Below are 23,850 nucleotides of genomic sequence, written 5' to 3'. Positions count from 1 at the left end.
ATTTCATGGATTTTTATTTTGTAGTTTAGAGATACAATATGGAAGCTGGCCCTTTGGCCCACCGAGTCCATTCTAACCATGACCCATCCATTCATACTTATTCTATGTTCTCCCACTTTTCCATCCATTCCCTACGCATTAGGGGCAATTTCACAGATGGCAATTAACTTACAATCCTACATGTCTTTGGGATGAAACCAGAGCACCAGGAGGAAATCATAAAGAGAGTGTGCAAACACTACACAGACAGCATCTGAGGTCAGTTTTGAAACTGCATTTCTAGTGCTGTGTGGCACAGCTCTACCAGTTACACCACTGTCATTCGGCATTTTAACTGATATTTAATGGCAACAATCTTGTTGAATGTGCAGCTTACCTGTCGAGTGTCTGCCAAGTTTCAACATGCGTAGTGATCTCAGTAATCTCAGGATCTGCACAATTTTCCCAACATTTTCCAGTTCTGTCGAACCTCCATAAAGTTGCTCCACCGACAATGTGATGTAAAATGGGATCACAGCAATGAGGTCAATGATGTTCACCAAACTCTTAACAAACTTGCACTTGTTTTTTATGCATAGAAATCTTAGTAGATATTCTGCAGTGAACCAGGTGATGCAAAAATACTCAACTGCATTCAACAAAGGGGGATCCAGTACAGTATATTCAAGAGAATAGAGAGCCATATTTGCAATGGAAATTAGAACAAAGGCTACAGAAAGGATTCCAAATGTTTTGGCTAGCTTTGAAGAATCGGGTTTTTCCATTATGACCCACAGCTTTTGCCTTAGTTTTTCACAAATCACTCCAGAGAAATCTTCCTCTTCATTCTGAATCACTTCTGTGTCGCACTTTATATCTAAAGTTTCATTAATTTCTTTCCGTCTGTAATATCTTTCTCGGCAGCAAAGGTCAATGTTAAGTTCATCTATTCCCCAGTATTCAATTTCTTGCAAAAATGACATTGCACAAAGTTCTTCGTTTACATGCAGCTTTCCAGTTTTATAATAATGTATAATGTACTTGAATGTCTGAGAACTACGATCAAAGAAATATTCATTGTCTACAAAGTTGACATCATCGCATAGATCCAGAACAGAATCATGTTCAGATGTAGCCAGTTTTCCCAAGCGTGTTTCAGGATAGGACAACAGTATTTCATGTGGTAGAATGAACCTGCTGCCACCGACATTTATTATAAAAGTGTTTAAAGGGTTTGTATTCAAATGCACTTCACTGCAAAATACACTGGATTCCAGAGAGAAGACAGAAATGTGATCTTCATTGTCCTCAAGAAACCAAGAAGAACAATTGGGGGACTTCATGGTACATGTTCATTGATAAAGACCTGAAAATTAAATTTAATTATTTTAGTTAGTTTATGTACGTTTGTAACTTTTGAAGGCAGTCACTGAAATTTACCTTCCTAAATTTTCAGTGGAACATCCAAGGCTGCAATATATATACTCATTACATGTAATTTTTTCTTACAAAATAGAAGGCAATTTGAGCTGTCAAGTCTGGGCCAACTGTCATAGAAATCCAATTTTCCACTCATCTCCCTTAACCTATCAATTATCTCATCCTTACACCCAGGACAATTTATATTCGCCAATTAACCTACCTATGCATTTTTTGTGTATGGGAGGAAACTGGAGCAGCTTGGGGAACCAACATGCTCACAGGGAGAATGTGTAAACGTGTAAATGTGTAAAAGAGTGGGGCAGAGACCAGAATCGTAACCAAGTTGTTGGATCAGACCTAACCGCTGTACCCCTCATTAAAATACAAAAATGAATTCTATAAAACACTTAATGAAAATTCCCCCTAGCGATGTTCCAACTAATTATTTTGAGGGCTTTAAAACAGGCACAGAATTGTGAAAGTCTCCAGTGCTTCTGGCGGTTACCATAAAAATTGTGATTTCAAATGAAGCCAGTGTTGTTTCTTTGCAACAAAGCACAATATTTTTTTTATGGCATGTGTTTCACACAGCAGATATGATATGTCAAATTCTATGTCAAGTAATCATGTGGCTGTTCAATTAGATTTGTAAGCCCATCCCTCTCTCTGAATTTAAAATATTTTTTCTGTGAGATTGATCTTTACATGTATCATATATTTAGCAGCAGAGATGAAACAAAAGGTCTGAAATTCTCTCATAACTCTGAAGATAGCCTTTACTGAAATTTAGTTTAATCCGGAGTATAACTACACTTATGGGCCTTTTAATGTCCAAGGGAAATTGAACCCCTTGCATTTGAAGAGGAATTACTTTGAAGAAGACTTATATTTCTTGCATTTTTTACAGTATAGTTTTACACAACTGTGCAAAAACATCCCAAAGGAATACAGAAAGTAGAAAAATAACCCATGGTGTTCAGTTTCAGAATTGAACTAAACTAGAATTGTACTTTTCACTAGAATGCACAAAATTAATGTGCAGCCAGGATTGTGGAAACAGCTCCAACACGCTCACTTACAAAGCCGATTTGTTCAGTTTTATTATCCTTCCTGTAAATCTCTGCAAAATATTCTGCACCAACTGACATGACTGTCATACTTATAAACTGCTCTTTGTCCATCAGTTGTTGGAAATGACAACTACTCAGTTTTTGGTGAGTAACAACTGATTTGTTACTTATTACTTGAACTTAGAAATATTTGATAAAGATAACTTTCAGGATGTGTCACATTCCGAATGCAAATGATACATTATTATCAACGACAATAACAACAACTTCCACTGACATTGATTATAGTTTCATGCTGAGTGTGTATTGTAAACAATATTAATTTACTTTTTTCCATAAGCCGTTTAAAGCTTATAGCATTGTTAACTGAAAAGGCAATTCAGAAATGACTGATAAATAAATACAAGAGCAGAATTAATACATAAGCTGTAAAAGCTGAGCAGCTGAACTGAGAAGAGGAAAGTCAGAGTATCTTGTTGATCACGTGACCCTCTATCCCAAGTCTGATCCTGAGTACGGGGGAAGAAAATAAGAGAGATAATTAACAAATTCCAGAAAAAATCATTTGCTGAAATTTGACAGAAGTTGAAAAGTTGTTGTGATCATGTCAAAAGTTATTACAAGAATGCAAGGCTGTGAAAATAGATAAGTGGTGCAGTGAAACAAAGTACAAAATCAGTTAGGATGTAATGAGCTAATTGTGGATGCTGCAGAGCCTTAACAATGTTTCCACCTTCTAGGTAGGCCAGGTAAATCATTTGCGATGTTACATTTCCTTTAATAGTCCAAATGTGGCAAATTCTCAAAGATTGTTAGGAGATTTAATAATATCACTGAGTTTTGCGATGCTGCATGTCTAATTAATTTATTTTAGGAAGTTGTCATCACGCAGGCCATTACTTATCAAGACCTACTCCTCCAAAGTGCCATTTCTTCCTGAGAACACACAATGACATAATTATCTAAGGCGTGAACAGTGATTTTACCATAAACTACAATATTTATGCTGTAAAGGTGAATGGGTGCTGTCTGTAGGTACTTTCAGACTTCGGGTTTATCCACCTTGCATTTTAATATTTGTGTCATCCTGTTCTTGCCACTTTCCAAAACTCCATTGCCTTCTGCGTGAAATGAATTTGCATTTCATGGCTTCATCTGTATAGATAGAAACATATCTATTAGATCCAAATTGTGGATGCATTTTTAATTTAAAGGCAAAATAACGACAGCAATTACAAAGCAACAGTATAGGAAGCAAAACAGAAATAAAGGATGAAAAATATAATTGACAGCTCTGCAGGATACAACTCAATTGCAGACCTGTAAAAATATCAAACAAACTGTAAGTCATTATATTTGATTGATTGAATTCATTGAAAAAAATAGCATGGAAACACATTTTTTAACATATTGGTTCTGGTGAGTTGAAGGGAAATAGCAGGAATTTTAAGGAGATGTGCTAATTTCTAAATTGAATAACAACATATTTTTTCCTGATAGGTTGCTAGGATATTCTAGCCAATCTAGTTAAGTACATAGTTAAGAGTCTTTGATTACTCAGGCTGCCTGAAAGCAATGAGAAAAGTGACCAATATGCATGTTTTTGACCGATGCTAACATTTAAGTCACAATACCCACTGACAAACATTGTTTTGTAAAATCATTGCAAAGGACAGTCGTTTTAAATCTGACTTGCCAGATGGCTCTGCTGCCTGTGACATGGAGGTGATGTTGATGCCACATTTAAAGCTGTGGAGATGAGTTATGATACCTTCACACTGTGACAAAAGCATAAGAAGGAACACCAAATTTTAACAGTTAAATGTCTTGAATTTTTTTTGCACATTCTCCTTTTGATCTGTTTCTTATCTTTTGAATTCAAGTTTGAAAACCCATTGGCGTGCCACACACCTTTAATTGACTGGTTTTGTCCAAAAATAATATTGAAAATTATGTAAATGGATAATTCTTCTGCATTTAAATTTTTTACTTGCCTATCCTTATTAGAATGCAATAACTGTTTGAAGGATTGGCAAGATTTAGTAATAGGAAATATATTTGAATGCTAAAACAATTATCTTTTATACATAATGCAATTTTGCTTTTACAATTTAATGGCAAAAGGGCATTGTGTAAGTAATTATGCAATGCTATAATTAGATTCCCCATTCCATCTTTCTCTCTCTATATGAAGAGCATTTTCTCGTTAGATAGATTTTTACATGTTTCAAATACTTAGCAGCAGAGATGAAATAGAAGGTTAGAAATTCTTCCTTGTAACTCTGAAGAAAACATTGTTAGTGAAATTTAGTTCATACCTGTGTACAACAACATTTCTGGGTCCTTTAGTGTCCACTGGGAAGCATCTGACATCAGCACAATGCAAAACACAACACTTGCTGTCAGCAAGATTTGCAACCTCAAAGGTGTGAGAAATGACAGTTTATATTTATTCACCAAATAACCATCTTTTACAAACTTAATTTTCTCAAATCAAAGCTTCTTGAATGGCCAAATCTCAAATGATGTTCTTTGCCCTCACTGTGATCTCCTGTAATTACACATTCCTGGAAAATATCCCTGTTGTTGTCTGGGGTAAATCATCGTCAGCTTCCTGGCATCAGGATCAATCCACTGTTGTCACTCTTTCCTGCCATAATTTGCTGCTCTCTACTTTAAGTGTGAAGTGTGATCCAAGCTGCATTTTCAGGCTCAAAAAATGTTTCCTTTAGCCCCCTAGAACAGGCAGTAGGCTGGCATCTTTAAAGTGCATGTTTTACAGATTGCACTGATGGGGCTTTATCGTTACAGAAGCCTTTCGCCTTCACGAAGCCTTTGGTTCTTTCACAAGAGCCCGAGAGGGTTCCATGGCCTCTATCAGGGCTGCCAACATTGGGTGAGAGTTGAGAGTGAGAAATTGCGAGGGAGCTCAGCGACCAAGCCCAAGGGAGCGTAGCAACCTAGTGGGGGGAGGGTTTTGGAGGGGGGATGTCCCCCTCCTACGGTAGGGTGCTTTTGCATTTTTCAGCTTGAAATTGTGCAATCTGGTGCATACTGTAGCGACTCTTTTAACATACTTCAATGCAATATTTATGCTTTAAATTGGATTAGTTATGAATGTTAAGCTACATTGCCATCCCAATTCCACTCCACTGTAGAGCCAGGCTCTGATCAACATGTGCAGCACATGAATGTCCTTATATTCATGTATGGAAATCAGATTATAATTCATGCTGTTATGTATATATAGAGAGAAAAAAACCCCATAGAAACAAGGCAAGAGGAGTCGGACTTCCATCACTGTTCTGCAGAAATAAATTAATCAACCTTACCCTTTGACCTTAGAAACAAGACGAAAATAATGCCACATATTTGACCAAGCATATGTTTCAATGAAATTAAGATATATATGTAAAATTGTCTTACCACAGAACCCCATTGACACTAAATGTTCAAAAGTTCCATTATTAATATGTGACCAGCTTAGTACAAGGTTCATTAATTTGGTCTGAATGGACTCTGGATTCTTAATTTTACGTCCATGAATCTCTTAACCTGAGCATGTTCATTGTTGCAACTGTAATTTGCCCTGCAAGGTGCATTAATCACTTAATTCCTTCAGAGTGTAAGAATTTAAAGCCATTCCTACTCACCACTAAGTTGTAGTGGTAGTTGGGAGAGTGATCCTTACTGTTGACCAGCTAGAATAGATTAGGAGTCCTAGCGATAGTGGTGATAACGGTATGCGATAGATATATGCAGTTGCCGCTCTACTGCTATGGGGTTGCAGCGGAAATGTTCATAACATGTCCCCAATTATAATACAATATAATAGTAAGATTAAACGAGAACTTACCAGTTTGAAGTTTGATCTGTATTTTATGAGGAGTTACGATGAGGGATTACGTGAAGAAGAACCCGCTCAGTGCGCAGGCGCGGCATACTTCCAAGCAGCGGTGTGGAATCACAGATAGACACAGTTATTTGAAGTAAACATAGTAAAGATAAGGAGACATCAATTTATTAGTTTGATCCATATAATGAGGGTGGGAGCGGAGGGCACGTAATCCCTCATCGTAACTCCTCATAAAATACAGATCAAACTTCAAACTGGTAAGTTCTCGTTTAATCTTACTATTTTACTTCGGAGTCACGTGAGTGACTACGTGAAGACTTCAAAGCTCTGTGATTTCAAACCGTGTAACAGTTTCATTTCACTCACTGCCGAAGTTCTTGAGGGAGGAAGTGTTATCGTAATCAACCAATGAGTCTATTTGTAGAAAAACACAATGGTATTTTTTAAAACAATAACAACAAAGAATTAAATTGCTCCCCTGGGCTTAAATTTAATATTTGCAGTTCGTAAATCTTTACTGCAAATAAACCAGGTTTTGCCAACGGCTTATTATAAAATTTCTGAACGGTCTTTTCCCCCCCCCCACCATCCTGCTGTAGCCAGGATGTGGTCTATAGGCATGTCCATTCTTTAGCCGTCGACATGGATGCTGCCCTGGTGGAATAAAATTTGTACATGTTAGTGTTTATCCCAGCAGTTTCTAGCACCTGCTTGAGCCATCTCGCAATGGTTTGGCTCGTCACCCGACCATAAGGTTTTTATGACTGACCCACAAGGCTTTTCATCTCCCTCGAATATTTTGGTTGTGTCTATGTAGGATAGTAGGTGGGTCATGGCACATAACCGTGGTTCTGGTGGGTAAGCCCGGAATTCCACGACTGGATTAGGTGTTCCTGGTCTGCTCTGTTTGATCAGTCGCTGGATAACGACAGATCTGGTCTGGAGCTGTGATCATGTTGTCCAGTCGCAATAGGTGTAGTGACTGGACCCTCTGAGCGGATACAAGTGCCATCAACATGAGCGTCTTTAGTGTAGCTTGCTCGAGGCCGAGGGATCTGGCTGGTGGCCATTCCCTGAGATATGTCAGGACCACACTGATATCCCAAATATGGGTATACCTGGGCTTAGGGCTTGATATTGTAAATGCCCTTCATCAGTTTTACCACCAGTGGATGGGATCCCATCGCCTGTTGTCCTGGCGCTGGTTTGAGATAAGCAGAAAGAGCACTCCGCGCTGTGTTGATGGCACTGTAGCTGATCCCTACATCGTGGTGTAGATAGGCCAGGAACTCTAGTATGTTGGTGGCTGTGGCTGTTGCGTATGTTGTCCCTGTTTCCTGGCAGTACTTCTCCCTTTTTTGATGCTGGTTAAGTACTGTCTCTTGGTGGATGTTCGAAGGGATGCCGACATGGTGGTGATGGTTTGTTTGGACAATCCCAGTTCCAGGTAAGGTCTGTTCAAACTTGCAACCCAGGCGTTTAATTTTCTCATGGCATGGGTGTTTAGCTTACCTGGTAGGTAAGTAGCTGATAGCCAAATATGTCTTTCGACACACCATTGCCAAATCATGTTGACCAATTTGTCGCATGATAATGATTTTATGCCACCCATATGGTTAATATAAGCCATCACCGTAGTATTTATCAATTTGTAACCGAACATGCAAGTGCTGCATATTAGATACATATGCTTTTAAACCATAAAAGGCGCCCAACATCTCTCGATAGTTAATGCCCAGTGTAAGTAGTAATGATGACTCTAGGTTAGTCCATCTACCACCTGTGCTGGATATGGAGTTAGTCGCTCCCCAGCCTTGAGCACTGGCATCTGTTTGAATAACTAAAGTAGGGTTAGTGATGAAGATAGGGCTGAAACTATGCCAAACATTTTCTGCCCACCACTGTAGCTCTGATATTGCTTCAGTGGGTAATTTCATGACACGATCATAGTGACCTGTATGTCGTTTTATTGCCTGTACCTTTGCTCTCTGTAAATTTTTGATAGTGCAAAGGTCCGAATTGTGTAGCCGGAAATGTTGCCACCATTTCCCCAATTACTCTTGCTACTTGTCGAATAGTTGGTCGCTCGTTGACCATTAAATTGTTGCATGATTGTGCTAATTCAACCATTTTTGCCTTTGGCAAGGTAACAGTCATATGGACTGAGTTAATTGTGAAGCCCAGGTAGTCCATGATAGTGGATGCCTTCAACTTAGATTTATCTGGATGTAGGACGAACCCCAGAGTTTCGAGGAGCTGTTTTGTAGCTGATACTGCTGCCACAGCCAATTCCATCGTTTTCCCCACTATCAGAATATCATCCAGATATGCCATGACAATATGTTTTTGTTTTCTTAGTATTGCCATGGCTGGGTTCAATATTTTGGTGAATAATCTTGGGGCTGAAGTTAGCCCATAGGGCAATGCTTTGTACCATCCAGATAAATTTTAGGTATCTGCGATGATCCTTGTATATGGGTACTAGATAGTAAGCATCTTTAAGATCAATGCTTGCCATGAAGTGTCCTTTGGAAATCAGTTGTTGGCAGTAACAAATGTCTCCATTTTGAAATGTATATACTTAACAAATTTGTTTAGTGATGTTAAGTCAATGATGATGCGACAACCACCATCTTTTTTGGTTTTAGTGAATATATTCGATACAAATTCCAAAGGTTCATGTTTGGTCTTTTCGATGACCCCCTTTGTGATAAGTCTCACCAGTTCAGCTTGTCCCTCACGTTTCTCTTTGACGGAGGGAGAAATACCCTTTGGGGCCAATGTTGAACTCACCGCGATTTTTCTGACATGAATTGTATTTTATATCCACTAATGCTGTTGAGTATATACTTGTCACTCGTGACAATATCCCATGCTGTTTGGAACAAGTGTAATCACCCTCCTGTTAGTAAAGCACCCTTACTCTCTATATGCTGGCAGGAACCAGACCCACCTACCTCCAGGGTTATTGTCGTTTCTTCTGTTTCCTTGTGTTCCTGAAGATTTTGCTTGTCTGACGTGTTGGCGATGTTGGGGGTTGGCGCATGTTCCATGGGGTCCGCTCTGGGCCCTGATCTAAAAAGATCTTTGGGGATAAAATGCGGTCCTTGAGCTTTCACCAGTCCCATATTGAGGACGTCGACTGGTGGATGCCGTGGGGTGCTGCCGCTTGGGTATTGTAAGTCTTGGTTTGCTCGTCCCGGGGCCTGCCCTCATGAGGTTGAAAGTTTTTGATGCCTCTTCCATGTCCCTCAACTTTTTGTTGAGGTCCGTCCCGAATAACAGAGCGTCCGTCTCTGCGGCTGGGGTTTTACACAACCCAGCAAATTTGGGATTGAGGGCAGGTCTTATGATTTCCCGCCGGAAGTTGTTAATTTCGTACTGCGTGTTGCACATTAATGCCAGTACATCCTGCTGGCAGGTATCCATCTCCGTGTCTTCCACAGAACGAGCAAAGGCTGTGATGGCTGACGTCAGGAGCCTTAGGATCCGCTGTAGCTTAACTTCCATGTGTGTCCCCACGTGCCCCCAGATTTGGCTGTTTACAGTCAGCACTCTGAGGGCCTCACAGTTCTCTGGTGTTTTGTAGAGATCCAACGCCTCAGAGAGCACCTTCTCCTGCAAGGGTTTATTTGAAAGCTGATTAATGCTGGCCGCTAATTTCGGTTCCAGCGGTCTTCCAGCACGTGGGGTTGCTACATAGCGGTCCACCACACCCAGCAGCTCTTCCTGCTCCTGCACCTCCTGCATACTCCCGATCTCGTCCGCCAACCCCTATTGCAGACCAGCCCAGCCCTGGTCACCAATGCTAGCCTCCAGTAATGAGGGAGCAGAGGGCAGTGTACAGAACACTGTGGAGGGGGTGCCTGACCTCCCTCCGCGAGAGCGCTCTTCTGCGCATCTCGCTGGAGCTGCTCCAATAGCTGTTGGATGCAGCTCAGGCGGCTGTCTCTCCTCCATTTAGGTGGAGACATGTCCCCGTCCGACGAATCGGACGCCACCGGCCGGATGCCTGTTCGGATGGCTTGACATCCAGCCCGCAGTTCAGGCACTAGCGGGACTGGGCTCGGCGCGGTGATGGGGATAGCGGAGCGCCCGGTAATTGTTCCTACCGCCTTCTTCTAGAGCTTTTGTGCCTTGTAGAAGCGAGAGCGCCCCTCAAGCAGCGCGTCTCGCAGGCACCTGCTCCGAGAGCCGCTCCAGCGGCTCAGGCGGCTCTCTCTCCCCCCGTGCGGGTGGAGAGACGTCCCGTCCGAAATCGGGAACACCTGCCGGATGCCTCTTCGGGTGGCTATGCATCCAGCCCGCTGCTCAGGTGCTAGCGGGCTGGGCTCGGCACGGTGTCAGGGAATTACGGAACACCGGGTAAACGCTCCTACCACCTGTTGCTGCCCCCCTCCCCGACGGAAAACGTTCCTCTTCGAACGGGGGACAGTTTTGTTCCAGAGCCTTTTTCTCTGCCTGTAAAACACAAGCAGAAAAAGGCTCCCCTGTAAAAGAAACCCGACCTCAGGGTACTCACCTGACGGTCCGTTTCATTCTGTAGCGGGAGCGCCTAACTCCCGCTGCTGCCGCTGTTGCACTGCTGGCGTAATGCCGCGCCTGCGCACTGAGCGGGTTCTTCTTCACGTAGTCACTCACGTGACTCCGAAGTAAAATCAGCCCGGAAATGACACCAAACAGAAAAAACTCCTGCCGCATCACTACATGCAATGCTTGGTGAAATATAGCTGAATGAAGTATCGACGGCAGTCCTTACTGGGGCCAATTAGCAAAGCTAACCGGTCATCCAGTATTGATGGCTCATCGATACATGAGCGTTGTATTTGAAAGAAGGGTCAGGAAGAAACATCTTGACAAGTCAACAAAGTTCCTTATTGTACCTTACTGTGTTGAACTAAGTCAATGCCGACCATCTATCATAGTAAGGCCCTGAGCAGCATTGATATGCAGGGGGATCTTGGCGTCCAACTTCATATCGTACTGAAGATGGCAGCACAAGTAGATAAGGTGGTAACGAAGGTCTATGGTATACTTGCATTAATTGCTAGGGGCTTTGAGTATAATGGTCAGGAAGTCATGATTCAGCTCTACATGACTTTGGTCAGACTACATTTGGAGAATTCCATGCAGTTCTGGTCACCCCATTACACAAACGTTGTGATGGATTTGGAGTGGGTGCAGCAGGAGCTATGCCAGAATGCAGCCTGGATTAGAGGGGTTGAACTACAGGGACGGATTGGATAGACTTGGATTGTTTTCTCTGGAATGTCAGAGGTTGATGGGAAATATGATGGAAGTACATAAAATTATGAGAGGCATAATATAGGGAAAGGATAGGTAGTCAGAACCTTTTTCCCCAAGGTGGAAATGTTCAACATAGCTGTAATATTCCGGAAGTGGCGGCGCTGCCCTGCAGCTGCGGCTCGCCTGCAGTCCATTTGTCTTTTCTTTTTTTTGTTTTCTTTGCCCTGTTGTTTTAGTTTATTTCAATATATTTTAGTTGTGTACGTATGGGGTTGGGGGGTGGGAGGAACTTGTTTTTTGTCTCTTCCTTCGGGGGGGATGCGACCTTTTCTTGTCGTATCCCCGTCTCCGTCTGCGCTGAGGCCTAATCGTGGAGCTGGCGGCCTCCGACTGGAACCGACCTCGAGGCTCCGGAGGCAGAGCCAGGACTTACCAATGCGAGGCTGGCCGACTTCGGGGCTGTGGTGGCATTGGAGCAGCGGTGACCCGACTTCGGAGTCTCGGAGGCTCGGCTGCGGGCCCAGTGGACTCGACCGCGGGCCCAGTGAACGACAACGTCGGGAGCTCACAGGTCCCAGGTTGGTGACCTGTTCTCCGGAGCTCTCTCAACAACAGCTTCGTCCGCTGGACTGGTGGGTGGCAGCTTCGGCAGCTTCAACCGCCCCGGGCCGCGGAGTTTGAACCGGCCCGTTCGCGGAGCTCGGATTTGGCCGCAGGACTTACTTAATATCACCCGGCGGGGTCACAACATCGGAGGCCTGGATCGCCTCAACGCAGAGGGAGAACAAGGAGGGAAGAGACAAGGACTTTAAGACTTTTGCCTTCCATCACAGCGAGGAGGGCCTGGTAGTCTCACTGTGGTGGATGTTAAATCTGTGTTTAATGTGTGTTTTGTTATTTTATTCTATGTTATCACTGCAAGACACAACATTTCGTTCATACTGTAAAGTCTGAATGACAATAAAGGATACTTTACTTTACTAGGTGAGAGGGAGGGAGAAAGTTTAATGGAGATGTAGGGAGCAAGTTTTTTTTACACAGGTGGGGGTCTGGAACGCGCTGTCAGGGCCGTGGACATTCAGAAAGCATTTGATAAAGTCCCACATAGGAGATTAGTGGGCAAAATTAGGGCACATGGTATTGAGGGTAGAGTGCTGACATGGATAGAGAAGTGGTTGGCAGACAGGAAACAAAGAGTAGGGATTAACTGGTCCCTTTCAGAATGGCAGGCAGTGACTAGTGGGGTACCGCAAGGCTTGGTGCTGGGACCGCAGCTATTTACAATATACATCAATGATTTGGATGAAGGGATTCAAAGTAACATTAGCATTAGCTTTGTGTCATTTGCAGATGAAACAAAGCTGTGTGGCAGTGTGAACTGTGAGGAGGATGCTATGAGAATGCAGGGTAACTTGGACAGGTTGGGGGAGTCGGCAGATGCATGGCAGATTAAGTTTAATGCGGATAAATGTGAGGTTATCCACTTTGGTAGCAAAAACAGGAAGGCAGATTACTATCTAAATGGCGTCAAGTTGGGAAAAGGGGAAGAACAACGGGATCTGGAGGTCCTTGTACATCAGTCTATGAAAGTAAGCATGCAGGTAGAGCAGACAGTGAAGAAAGCAAATGGCATGTTGGCCTTTATAATAAGAGGAATCGAATATAGGTGCAAAGAGGTCCCTCTGCAGTTGTACAGAGCCCGAGTGAGACCACACCTGGAGTATTGTGTGCAGTTTTGGCCCCCTAATTTGAGGAAGGACATTCTTGCTATTGAGGGAGTGCAGCGTAGGTTTACAAGGTTAATTCCCGGGACTGGATGGACTTTCCAATCTACAGGAATCACTTCTAAGTGTACTGATTCTTGAAATATCATAATTAATACCTCCACAATCTCTGATGTCATCTCCTTCAGAACCCTGGGGTGAAGTCCATCCAGTCCAGGTGACTTATCCACCCTCGGACCTTCTCTTTGGTAATCGCTACTCCCTCTAACTTCCACACCCTGACTTTCTAGGATTGCAGGCACACTGTGAAGACTGATGAAAAACGTTATTTAATTCCTCCCCCATTTCCTGATTTCCCGATATCATATCTCCTGCATCATTTTCCAGCAGCCCAACATCCACTCTTGACTCTTTTTTTATTCTTTATATATCCGTAGAAATTCTTGCTATCTTCTTTTATATTGTTGGCTAGCTTCATCTTCATCTTTTCTCTTCGTATTTTCCTTTTAGTTACCTTTTGCTGTTCTTTAAAAACATTCGAATCCTCTGGCTTCCCACTAATTTTTGCAATGTTATATGCCTTCTCTTTTGCTTTTATGTTGTCCTTGACCTCCCTTGTCAGCCATGGTTGTCTTATTCCCCTCTGGAATCTTTCTTCCGCTTTTGAATCAAATGATCCTGCACCTTCCCAATTATCTGCAGAAGTACCTGTTCAACTCTTCTGCCATTTCCTTGTTCCCCATAATAATTTCACCCGTGTCTGCCTTCAAGGGACCCACATTTGACTTTGCTACTCTTTTTCCCTTAACATATCTAAAGAAGCTTTTACTGTCCTTCTTTATATTCATGGCCAGCTTCCCTTCGTACTTCATCTTTTCAGCCCATATTGCCGTGGATTGTGATCCTTATGGGACTTTTACAAAAGCATTAGTGTGATATACAATACTGCAAGCATGAAAGAGTAGAAAAAAATCTCCAACAGTATTGCTCTTTTAATATTAATTAGCCAAAGCACATAATAGTGGCAAGTACTGAAATAAATGGTTATTATGTCCAGTCACCTTCTTATTTCCAACACTGCATACAGCACCATAGCTGGCAGATTAGAGTACTAGAACAGTGTAAGAACATTCCCTTTGTCGCATAATGTTTGTGCTTTACATCATGCCAAGATAAACTAATCTGCACTGCTTGCACGAGTTCCATATCCCTCCATTCCAAGTTTGTGTCTATCCAAAAGCCTCGTAAATGCCACTATCATATCGACTTCCACCAGCATCCCTGGCAGAGCCTTCCTGGAAGACTGCAAGGCTAGGGAACTTTTCAGAGAAAAGGATGGGCAGAGCATTTAAGAATTTAATTTGATGGTGAGAAGTTAATGGACCAGGGGTATGTGTGGAAAATCGGAGGCGAAATTGTTTCATGGGCTCAGATACTTTCTTTTTGGTTGAACAACTAAACAAATAACTATCATTTCCATGTCCGAACCTTTCTCCCAGGGTGGAAATGTCAAAGTTAGAAGGCATAGGTTTAAGATGAGAGGGGCAAAGTTTAAAGTCAATGTGCAGAGCAAGCTTTTCCACACAGAGGATGGTGGGTGATGAGAGGTAGGAAAGAATGAATGAGCAAATATCTCTGCTTGTGTAGAAAGTCTGAAACAGGATTCATAACTACAAGGCATTCATCAATAGTACCAGTGGGATATGTAGGAAAATCTTCAGCATCCTAAAGTGATTGAGTTATTAAACTATTTTGAATAGTTGCGGCGAATAGCGACAATGCTTTCAATGTGAATGTAATTTAAGGTATTCACCAGAATAGAAATGGAATAGGCCGTGCTGAAAGGAACTCATGTATACTTCTGGCCAATTGGGCTGAATCATTTGTATTTGCAATTCGATGTGAATTATTTTTAATTTATGAAAAACTCTGCAAGCTTTATTTTCTCAGCTACCATATCATACACCATTTACTAAGTGATCTCACACTCAGGATTTCGCTGAAACTGTTACCTACATTCTTACCTGCCTGATGTTGCAGCAATCACACACTTTTATTTTTATATAAGAGAGTGCAATGGGTTTAATATGCTAGGAATCTGGATAAAGCAAACAATTGCAACATAATCTAACAACTCCCAGCAAAATTCTCAGCATGCAGTAATTTTTAGGACACCAATGGAAGGAAAAGTTGAAGCAGTTTAATTTGCATTTTATCTTGAGCTGTCTTAAAAATGACATGGAAGAGGCCACCTGCCCCACTGGGTCTTGTCTTCTCACAACAGAAGAATCACATACAGTAATTGACACCCCTTTGTCTCCTTCTCACCACTAGTCTTTATCACTGAAGAACGGTCTCGAGCCAAAACGTTACCAATTCCTTCTTCCCGGGGATGCTGCCTGTCTCGCTGAGTTACTCCAGCATTTTGTGTCTCTCATCAGCTTTTATCACTTGCTCCTCCCATCTGTCAATCAAACCTCCCTGACCTGTATCCTCCTTGCTCTTTGGCTTTCTCCACCCTCCTACACTCAAGTCTGAAGAAACGTCCCGATCCAAAACATCACCTACCTATTCCCTCCACAGATGCTGCCTGACTCGCGGAGGTGCTCCAGCACTTTTAATGTTTTGCAGAAGAATCACATCAATGCAAGGACATCTTCCCAGCTGTTATCAGGCAACTGAATCATCCCACCACAACCAGAGAGCAGTGCTGAATTGCTACCTACTGCTTTGGTAACCCTCACATTATCCTTGATCAGACTTTTACTGGCTTTAGCATGCACTAAATGTTATTCCCTTGTGTATCTATCTATACACTGTAAATGGATCGATTGTAATCATGTATTCTCTTTCTGCTGACTGGATAGCACGCAATAAAAGCTTTTCTATATATTTTTTCCCCTCGTTATTTCACTGCACCCCATTCAACATTCCCTCCCATGACCATCAACAATCTTGGATTTTGTTTTTGCCACTAACCTAAGATAAAGGGTCATCTAATGTAGCCAATTAACCTACCAGCAGAAACTGGAGGTAAACCACGCCAGTATGGGGGGGGGGGGGTATGCAAACTCCACATAGACAGCACATGAAGTCATGATTGGTACAGGAGCTGCGAGGCATAGCAATTCCAGTGTTTGCCATTAAGGAGGTGTCATAACAAAATAGGATTGCTTAATTTTCAGTGCAATAACAGGATCTAATTAAAAGCAGACATTTGGTGTAGCTCAGTTGCAGACATGAGCTGAAGGATAACACATCTGCAAAAATATCACTCTTTTCAGATGGGAAAAGATCTTATTAAAGTTAATACATAGAGAGAACGAGCAGAAAGAATTTCTCAATTAATATAATAAACACATGCCTGAGAAAGATTACAAACCAGGTTATACAATGGATTTGAAGTATGACAGGAAAATCATTTGTTACATGACAATTGCAGATTGGACAGTCATAAATTGCTGCATTTTAACATACGGGGATCATGACACAAGCCTCCTCGTGGCGATTCCAGGAAACGATGACACGATGCACTCTGTAACACGTTGGGTGGCGAATTCTGTCAAAAAGTTAGACGACAACAAAAGGCAACAACATTTTAATATAATGAAGAGGAAAAAAATAGAAATAGCATTGGGTAGGCTAATGGGTCTGAAGGATGATAAATCCCCTGGGCCTGATGGTCTGCATCCCAGGGTCCTCAGGGAAGTGGCTTTAGAAATAGTGGACGCATTGGTGATTATTTTCGAATGTTCGATCGATTCAGAATCAGTTCCTGTGGATTGGAGGATAGCTAACGTTATCCCACTTTTCAAGAAAGGAGCGAGAGAGAAAACGGGGAATTACAGACCAGTTAGCCTGACTTCGGTGATGGGATAGATGCTGGTTAATTGTTAAAGAGGTAATAATGGAGCATTGGGATAGCCGTAAAAGGATTAGTCCAAGTCAACATGGATTTATGAAAGGGAAATCATGCTTGACTAATCTTCTGGAATTTTTTGAGGATGTGATAAGTAAAATGGATGAAGGGGTGCCAGTGGATGTAGTGTATCTAGACTTTCAGAAAGCCTTTGATAAGGTCCCGCACGGGAGACTGGTGACTAAAATTAGAGCACATGGTATTGGGGGTAGGGTGTTGACATGGATAGAAAATTGTTTGGCAGACCGGAAGCAAAGAGTAGGAGTGAACGGGTCCTTTTCAGAATGGCAGGCAGTGGCAATTCCCGCTAAACTTTATTAAACGTTGTCTGACTTCTTAAAAGTGTCTCCACTCCTTCTTCCCCTCTTCTACCCCATTCTCTCCTCTTCTACCTTCCTCTTCATTGTGCAGACAGGGCTCCCCCGCTTTCCCTGGCCCCTGCCTTTGCGATGTGTTTGTGTGTGTGTGTGTGCGGTCGGTCAATCCAGCTCGCAGTTTCAACGCTGACGGTCGATCCAGCTCGAGGCTTTCCAGGCGATTGCCCTCGAGCTTGAAGGTCGAAGACACTCTTCTTAACTCGCGGATTAGATCCCCCAAGTGGGACAGCCCCTTCAGTTAGAGATAGATAGATTCTTGATTAGTACGGGTGTCAGGGGTTATGGAGAGAAGGCAGGAGAATGGGTTTAGGAGGGAGAGATAGATAAGCCATGATTGAATGGCTGACTAGACTTGATGGACCGAATGGCCTAATTCTGCTTCTATCACATGACCATATGACCTCATGACCAATTCAGGCCACTAAACCCCCAGGCTGCTGCATACAGGGCCGGCCTTAAGCCAATTGGACCAATTTCTCCCAATTGGGCTTTGCACGTAAGGGGGGCCCCACGTTAATTTTCCATATTTCATACGGAAATACAAATTCGCTTTGTTAAATAAAGATTTAAAAAACATTCGCCATACAGATTTTTTTTACAAAACGAACATAGATAACAACCGCTGCACGGCCATCAGACACAAACGATGGGTTAACTATCACTGTAGCACTTGTTAACAGTCAGTAGTTAACAAGTAGTTATACAATGTGTCATCAATGCATCGATCCACATTCATCAGTAAATGTAATTGTGTTTTGAACAAGTATTAATGACGCTGCGTTCCTTTGAATACAATTCACGCGGCGTCATTAATACTTGTTCAAAACACAATTGCATTTACTGAGGAATGTATATCGATGCATTGATGACATATTGAGAATTTCTTAAAACACCATCATGATTGAGGACTTCTTCTTGGTGAGCTTCTTGGTGTTCAGCAGGTTAGTCATTCAATTTACCTACCGACCCACGTTGTGCCTCTCTGTCTTTCGCTCTCTCCCTCTCTCTCTTGTGCTCTCTCTTTCTCACGCTCCCCATCTCGTCTCTCTCTAGCTCTCTCACTCCCTCTCTCTCACCCTGTTGCCACGGCATTCCCGGAACCATTTACATTTTGCGGTAGATTAAATGCTAGAGAAACTCAGCGGGTGAGGCAGCTTCTACGGAGCGAAGGAAATAGGCAACGCTTCGCTCTATAGATGCTGCCTCACCCGCTGAGTTTCTCCAGCATATTTGTCTACCTTCGATTTTCCAGCATCTGCAGTTCCTTCTTAGACTTTTTGCGGCAACGGCTGCATCCGCAGTTCCTTTCTGTTGGGGGGGGGGGGGGTCCTGACCCGTGGCAGCTTCTGATAAGTGATATATTCCCTCCGCGGGTGCTGCCTTGCCCGCTGAGTTCCTCCAGCACTCTGGCTCTGAAGTTGAAGGTGGTCCCCCCTGTGTCTACCTTCAACTCCCTGTCTGTGGTGGCTCAGTGGGACGCTCTGGGGGAGAGGGTTGCGTTTCTGGTCTAGACCCTTCTTCAGCCAATCGCAAGTACTCTCACCGACTAGAGTTCAGTCCAGTCTGAAGAAGGGTCTTCTTTCCAGAGTCGCTGCCTGTCCTGCTGAGTTACTCCAGCTTTTGTCTTTCTTCAATTTCAGAGTTAGATAAAATTTCTCATTGGGGGCTTATCGCGTCGACCACCCCCCTCCCCTTCCCAACCTCAGCCTCACAGACCTTACCGTACACCTAGTTCCTAAAACCCGTCTCCATCACAGGTATGACGGAGGAGAGAAGGGAGGGAGGGAGAGAAGGCAGGAATGAGAGAAGGGAGTGAGGGAAGTAGAGAAAGGAGGGAGGGAAGGAAGGAGAGAAAGGAAGCAGGGAAGAAGGGTAAAGAGAGAGAGGACGGAGAGAAAGAAGGGAGGGAGAAAAGGAGAAGGGAAAAGAGAGAGAGGAAGGAGGGAGGTAAGGGCAGAAGAGAGAGAGGAAGGAGGGAGGTAAGGGAAGAAGAGAGAGAGGAAGGAGGTAGGTAAGGACAGAAGGGAGGGATTGAAGTAGAGGAGAGAAGGGAAGGCGAGGGCCGGCGGCAGGGACCGGGCGGACGGGTGTGAGCTGAGGCCGAGGTTTGTAAATGTTGCTTCAACCCCGGCCCGGCCCTCTCTGTATTTTTCACCGCGTCTCCCCGGGGAGAGAGAGGAGGTGGGAGCCGGGGCTGTGTGCGTGAAGCACGGCGACTGGAGGGACGGGAGCGCTGCCCTTGGACCGCGAGAGAACGACCCACCTCCCCCGCTCCCCCTTCTCCATTTCCGCTCACACCCCCTCCCCGTCTACCCATTTCTTCCCCCTCCACCCCTCTACTCTCTCTCCACCCCTCTCTCCCCCCTCCACCCGGGGTAGATCTACCTGAGTCGAGAGTAGATTACTCTGGCGCGGGGTCCCCTTACTATAAAGGCCGACCCTGCCCCCCCCCCCCCCCCTTCCCTCCGACACAGCCACGGAACGATCGCCGGCCCCTTTTTTTGTTAAACTTCTATTTCCTTCGGGTGTTTTTTTTTTTAATTTCCCCCTTACCATTTCCGTACTTTTTCGATTGCTGCCATGACCCGTTTGATGTCATCCTTCTCCCAGTCTTGGCCCGCACCGATCTGCCGGACATGCTGTGTGTGTGTGTGTTTGGAAGAGTTTGAGGGGAGAAGCGCCGGCACCAAGGGAGAGCGAACGCCCGAACAGACGGACGAAAGCAACGTTCATGGAGCGGAATAGGTGACATTTCGGGTCGAGACCCTTCTTCAGACTGACAGTCAAGGGAAAGGGAAACGGGGGATATAGGCATATCTTCCATTCATTTGTCCTTAGCACCGTCTATATCTCTTGTTCCTCTTTCCCCTGACTCAGTCTGAAGAAGGGTCTCTATCAACGTTGCTTTCGTCCGTCTGTCCTCTTGTTCGCTCGCCCTTGGATTAAGTAGCGCAGGATAAAGCTGCGAATTCATGCACAGTATGGAAACTGAAAACTGAAAACTAGCGGAACGCCGTCCCCCTGCGTACCCCCCCCCCCCCATTTCCATCACTGCCTCACACACACACATCACGCACAGACAATTAACACTCACACACACACACTCACACACACACACACTCACACACACACACACACTCACACACACATTCTCACACACATCACGCACAGCCAACTAACACACACACACATCACGCACAGACAATTAACACTCACACACAACTAAGTTAGGATGGGGTAGAAGCCCAAAGGGTAGGATGGGGCTGAAGCCCAAAATTTAATGCCTGGACTGGTTTTTCGCCAATAGTTATTGGTTTCCAGGATCTAGTTAATTATATATTTTTTCATTCCATAGACACTAAAGTGGTATTGTAACTATGTACTTTTCAAAGGTGATCTACACATGTTGTTTGTTACTTGTAGGAACATGTGTGCAATTTTATATTAAAGTGTAGCTTAGATCTGTTTGGTCCATGAACTCGCATGCACTTTATAAGCGCACATTTTGGTTACCTTCCATTCTACCATAGAGATATAAAGTCTATAATATACTTTATTTGTATTTCTATGATTCTGCAGACCTTAGCTGGGAACCTGAGGCGCACCAAAATTGTTCCCAATTGGGCCTCGCACCTTCTAAGCCCGGCCCTGGCTTCATAGGAGAGTGAACAATCAAAATGTCATGAACACAATAAATATTAAGACTAGGGATCGGCAGCTTGGTCAAATAGTTTAAGGAATATATTTAATACCAGGGATTTAATTCCAGACAGCAGTTAAATAAACACATATTCTTAACCTGGGAGCGCAGAGATTGTGAGCCGATTTCCTTTGGGTTTACGCGTGCTCTCTGGTACGGAATATGGATAAACACCAAATATGGTTGGAATACTCAATCAATAATATTTTATTGCCACATGTACCTAGGTACAGTGAAATTCTTTGTTATAAATTGTTGGCATTTGTTTAGATTTGTTAGTTTATTTTCTTTCAGAAATACACTTTATTTATTATAATCTATATGGAACAAACTCCGTGCAAAAACTCTGAACACATTCTTAGTGTCTCCACATTCAATATTGCTGGTGTTGTACTCTGCAGAATTAGCATCTCCCCTTTTCTTTACACATCGTACATTTTTCTACTAACAACCGTAAACGCACAACAGCTCTGCGCGGACAGGGAAGGGATGCATTTCATACTGAGAGAATAATAGAAAATGCGTCGCTTCAATGTAAAGAAACGGTTAAAAAAATACTTCCCTATTAGATATTCTATCCGCTTAATTATAGGGGTTCACAAATTATAGGGGTTTTTCGTTTTGTTTTAGATCTCGTTCAAATGAATAATTTAAAACATATCAACAAATAATTTGAAAAGGTCAGAAACACGTCTAACAAATCTCAAACCAAAGATGCTGCCTGAGCCTCTTACTCCAGCACTTTGTGCTCTGGGCAAATCTAAAAACCTTTATGGTCACCTCGTCCCTTCAAGGTGATTCACAGAGATCGGTCACGGCAACACACAGAATAAAACGAAAAAAAAGGAAAGCTAAAATAATAGAACATACCGAGGCACAAAACAAATGCTAAGTTCCTCCCTGTCTGCACAAGTGGGAAAGCTGCAGACGTCGTTTAAAGCAGAGTGTGGCAAGCGATGTAAACTGGATTGGAAAATATAATTCAGAGCAATCAGCAGCAGGGAGGTAGAAACGCATCTAACATGGAATGGAAGGCGGTGCTAGGGGTCTTACCTTGGTGGATTGTAGGGGACAGAAGCTAGCGCTGGTATGGGCGGCGGTTCCGTGCCTGGCGTGCAGCAGTGCTCGGCCCGGGAGCAGCGGCCGGGACACTCCCGGCTCAGCCAGTTTCTCCGACTTGCTTCATTGCAATCCACATGGTCCTCGGGGAAGCAACACTTGCATTTGTCGCCCTCGTGCATTCCCCCTCATTCCGCGAGTCTCCGCATCAAATACTCGCTCGGCCACTGTCCCGCGGCGTTTCCACCCTCGCTATGTGCTTCCTGAAAGTCAGCTCGACACGCCGCGCCCGCAACTTGTGCGGCGCACGAAACCAGCTCTCTGCCGGACACAAGAGCAGCGATCGCCCGGGTGCTGGGCAAAGTTTCCCCGCAGTATTCACACCCCCACCACCACCGTCAGGTGTCCGCTCATCAAAACCACACCAGGCAATCATTTCAAACCCCCGCACCTCATATTTCGATTGGGCAACTTACACCCCAGCGGTATGAATATTGCTAAATTTAAGTAACCCTTGCTTTCCCTCTCTCTCCGGCCCTCCCCCACCCTAGTTCTCCGGCTAGTTTCACTGTCCTCTTGATCAACTTCACTGATTGTATGCCTCGTTGCCACCAAATATCTTATAGCGGAGCTTTGGTTGCCACCTTCCCCTCAGCTAACAATGCACCATTCTACATTTCCTTGATCAACGTCTGCTTTGACATGACCTTTTCACATCTTACCCTTCCATATCCAGACTCTCCCCTGACTCAGTCTGAAGAAAGGTCTCGACCTGAAACGTCACCCATTCCTACTCTCTAGAGATACTGCCTGTTCCGCTGAGGTACTCCAGCATTTTGTGTCAATCTCCAGTTTAAATGAAGTGAGTTTTTAAACCCGCTCTAGTGTGGCACACAATGAGTTGCAGAAACCGGAATCTTGAGTAAAACACAAAGTGCTGGCGGGCCAGGCAGCATCTTTGTTGGCAAAACAAGAGGGCAGATTATTATCTCAATAGAGTTAGGTTAGGTAAGGGGGAGGTACAGCGAGACCTGGGTGTCCTTGTACACCGGTCACTGAAGGTTGGCGTGCAAGTACAGCAGGCAGTGAAGAATGCTAATGGAATGTTGGCCTTCATAACAAGAGGATTTCAGTATCGGAGTAGAGAGGTTCTTCTGCAGTTGTATAGGGCTATGGTAAGACCACATCTGGAGTATTGCGTACAGTTTTGGTCTCATTTGAGGAAGGACATCCTTGTGATTGAGGCAGTGCAGCGTAGGTTCAAGAGATTGATCCCTGGGATGGGGGGGGGACTGCCATATGAGGAAAGATTGAAAAGATTGGGCTTGTATTCACTGGAGTTTAGAAGGATGAGGGGGATCTTATAGAAACATATACAATTATAAAAGGACTGGACAAGCTAGATGCAGGAAAAATGTTCCCAATGTTGGACGAGTCCAGAACCAGGGGCCACAGTCTTAGAATAAAGGGGAGGCCATTTAAGACTGAGGTGAGAAA

The 23,850-nt window shown here is 43.7% G+C and overlaps 1 protein-coding gene across 1 annotated transcript in view; it reads right to left on the bottom strand.

The window, feature by feature from the left end:
• The window catches only part of kcnv1 (potassium voltage-gated channel modifier subfamily V member 1), a 50,792-nt gene extending 28,006 nt beyond the window's left edge, over window positions 1-22,786 (bottom strand). The window contains exons 1-3 of the mRNA XM_033019223.1: window positions 22,348-22,786; window positions 3,534-3,626; window positions 377-1,345 (exon numbers count right to left, since the gene is read on the bottom strand). Of these exons, the coding sequence (XP_032875114.1) occupies window positions 377-1,322 (946 nt within the window). The 5' untranslated portion in view covers window positions 1,323-1,345; window positions 3,534-3,626; window positions 22,348-22,786. The remainder of the gene's footprint in view (window positions 1-376; window positions 1,346-3,533; window positions 3,627-22,347) is intronic.
• Window positions 22,787-23,850: the final 1,064 nt, after the last annotated feature.

Source organism: Amblyraja radiata, chromosome 4 (genome assembly GCF_010909765.2).
Source record: "Amblyraja radiata isolate CabotCenter1 chromosome 4, sAmbRad1.1.pri, whole genome shotgun sequence".
Lineage (NCBI taxonomy): Eukaryota > Metazoa > Chordata > Chondrichthyes > Rajiformes > Rajidae > Amblyraja > Amblyraja radiata.
The sequence above is the reverse complement of the archived record's forward strand: the minus strand, read 5'-3'. Positions and strand labels throughout refer to the sequence as shown.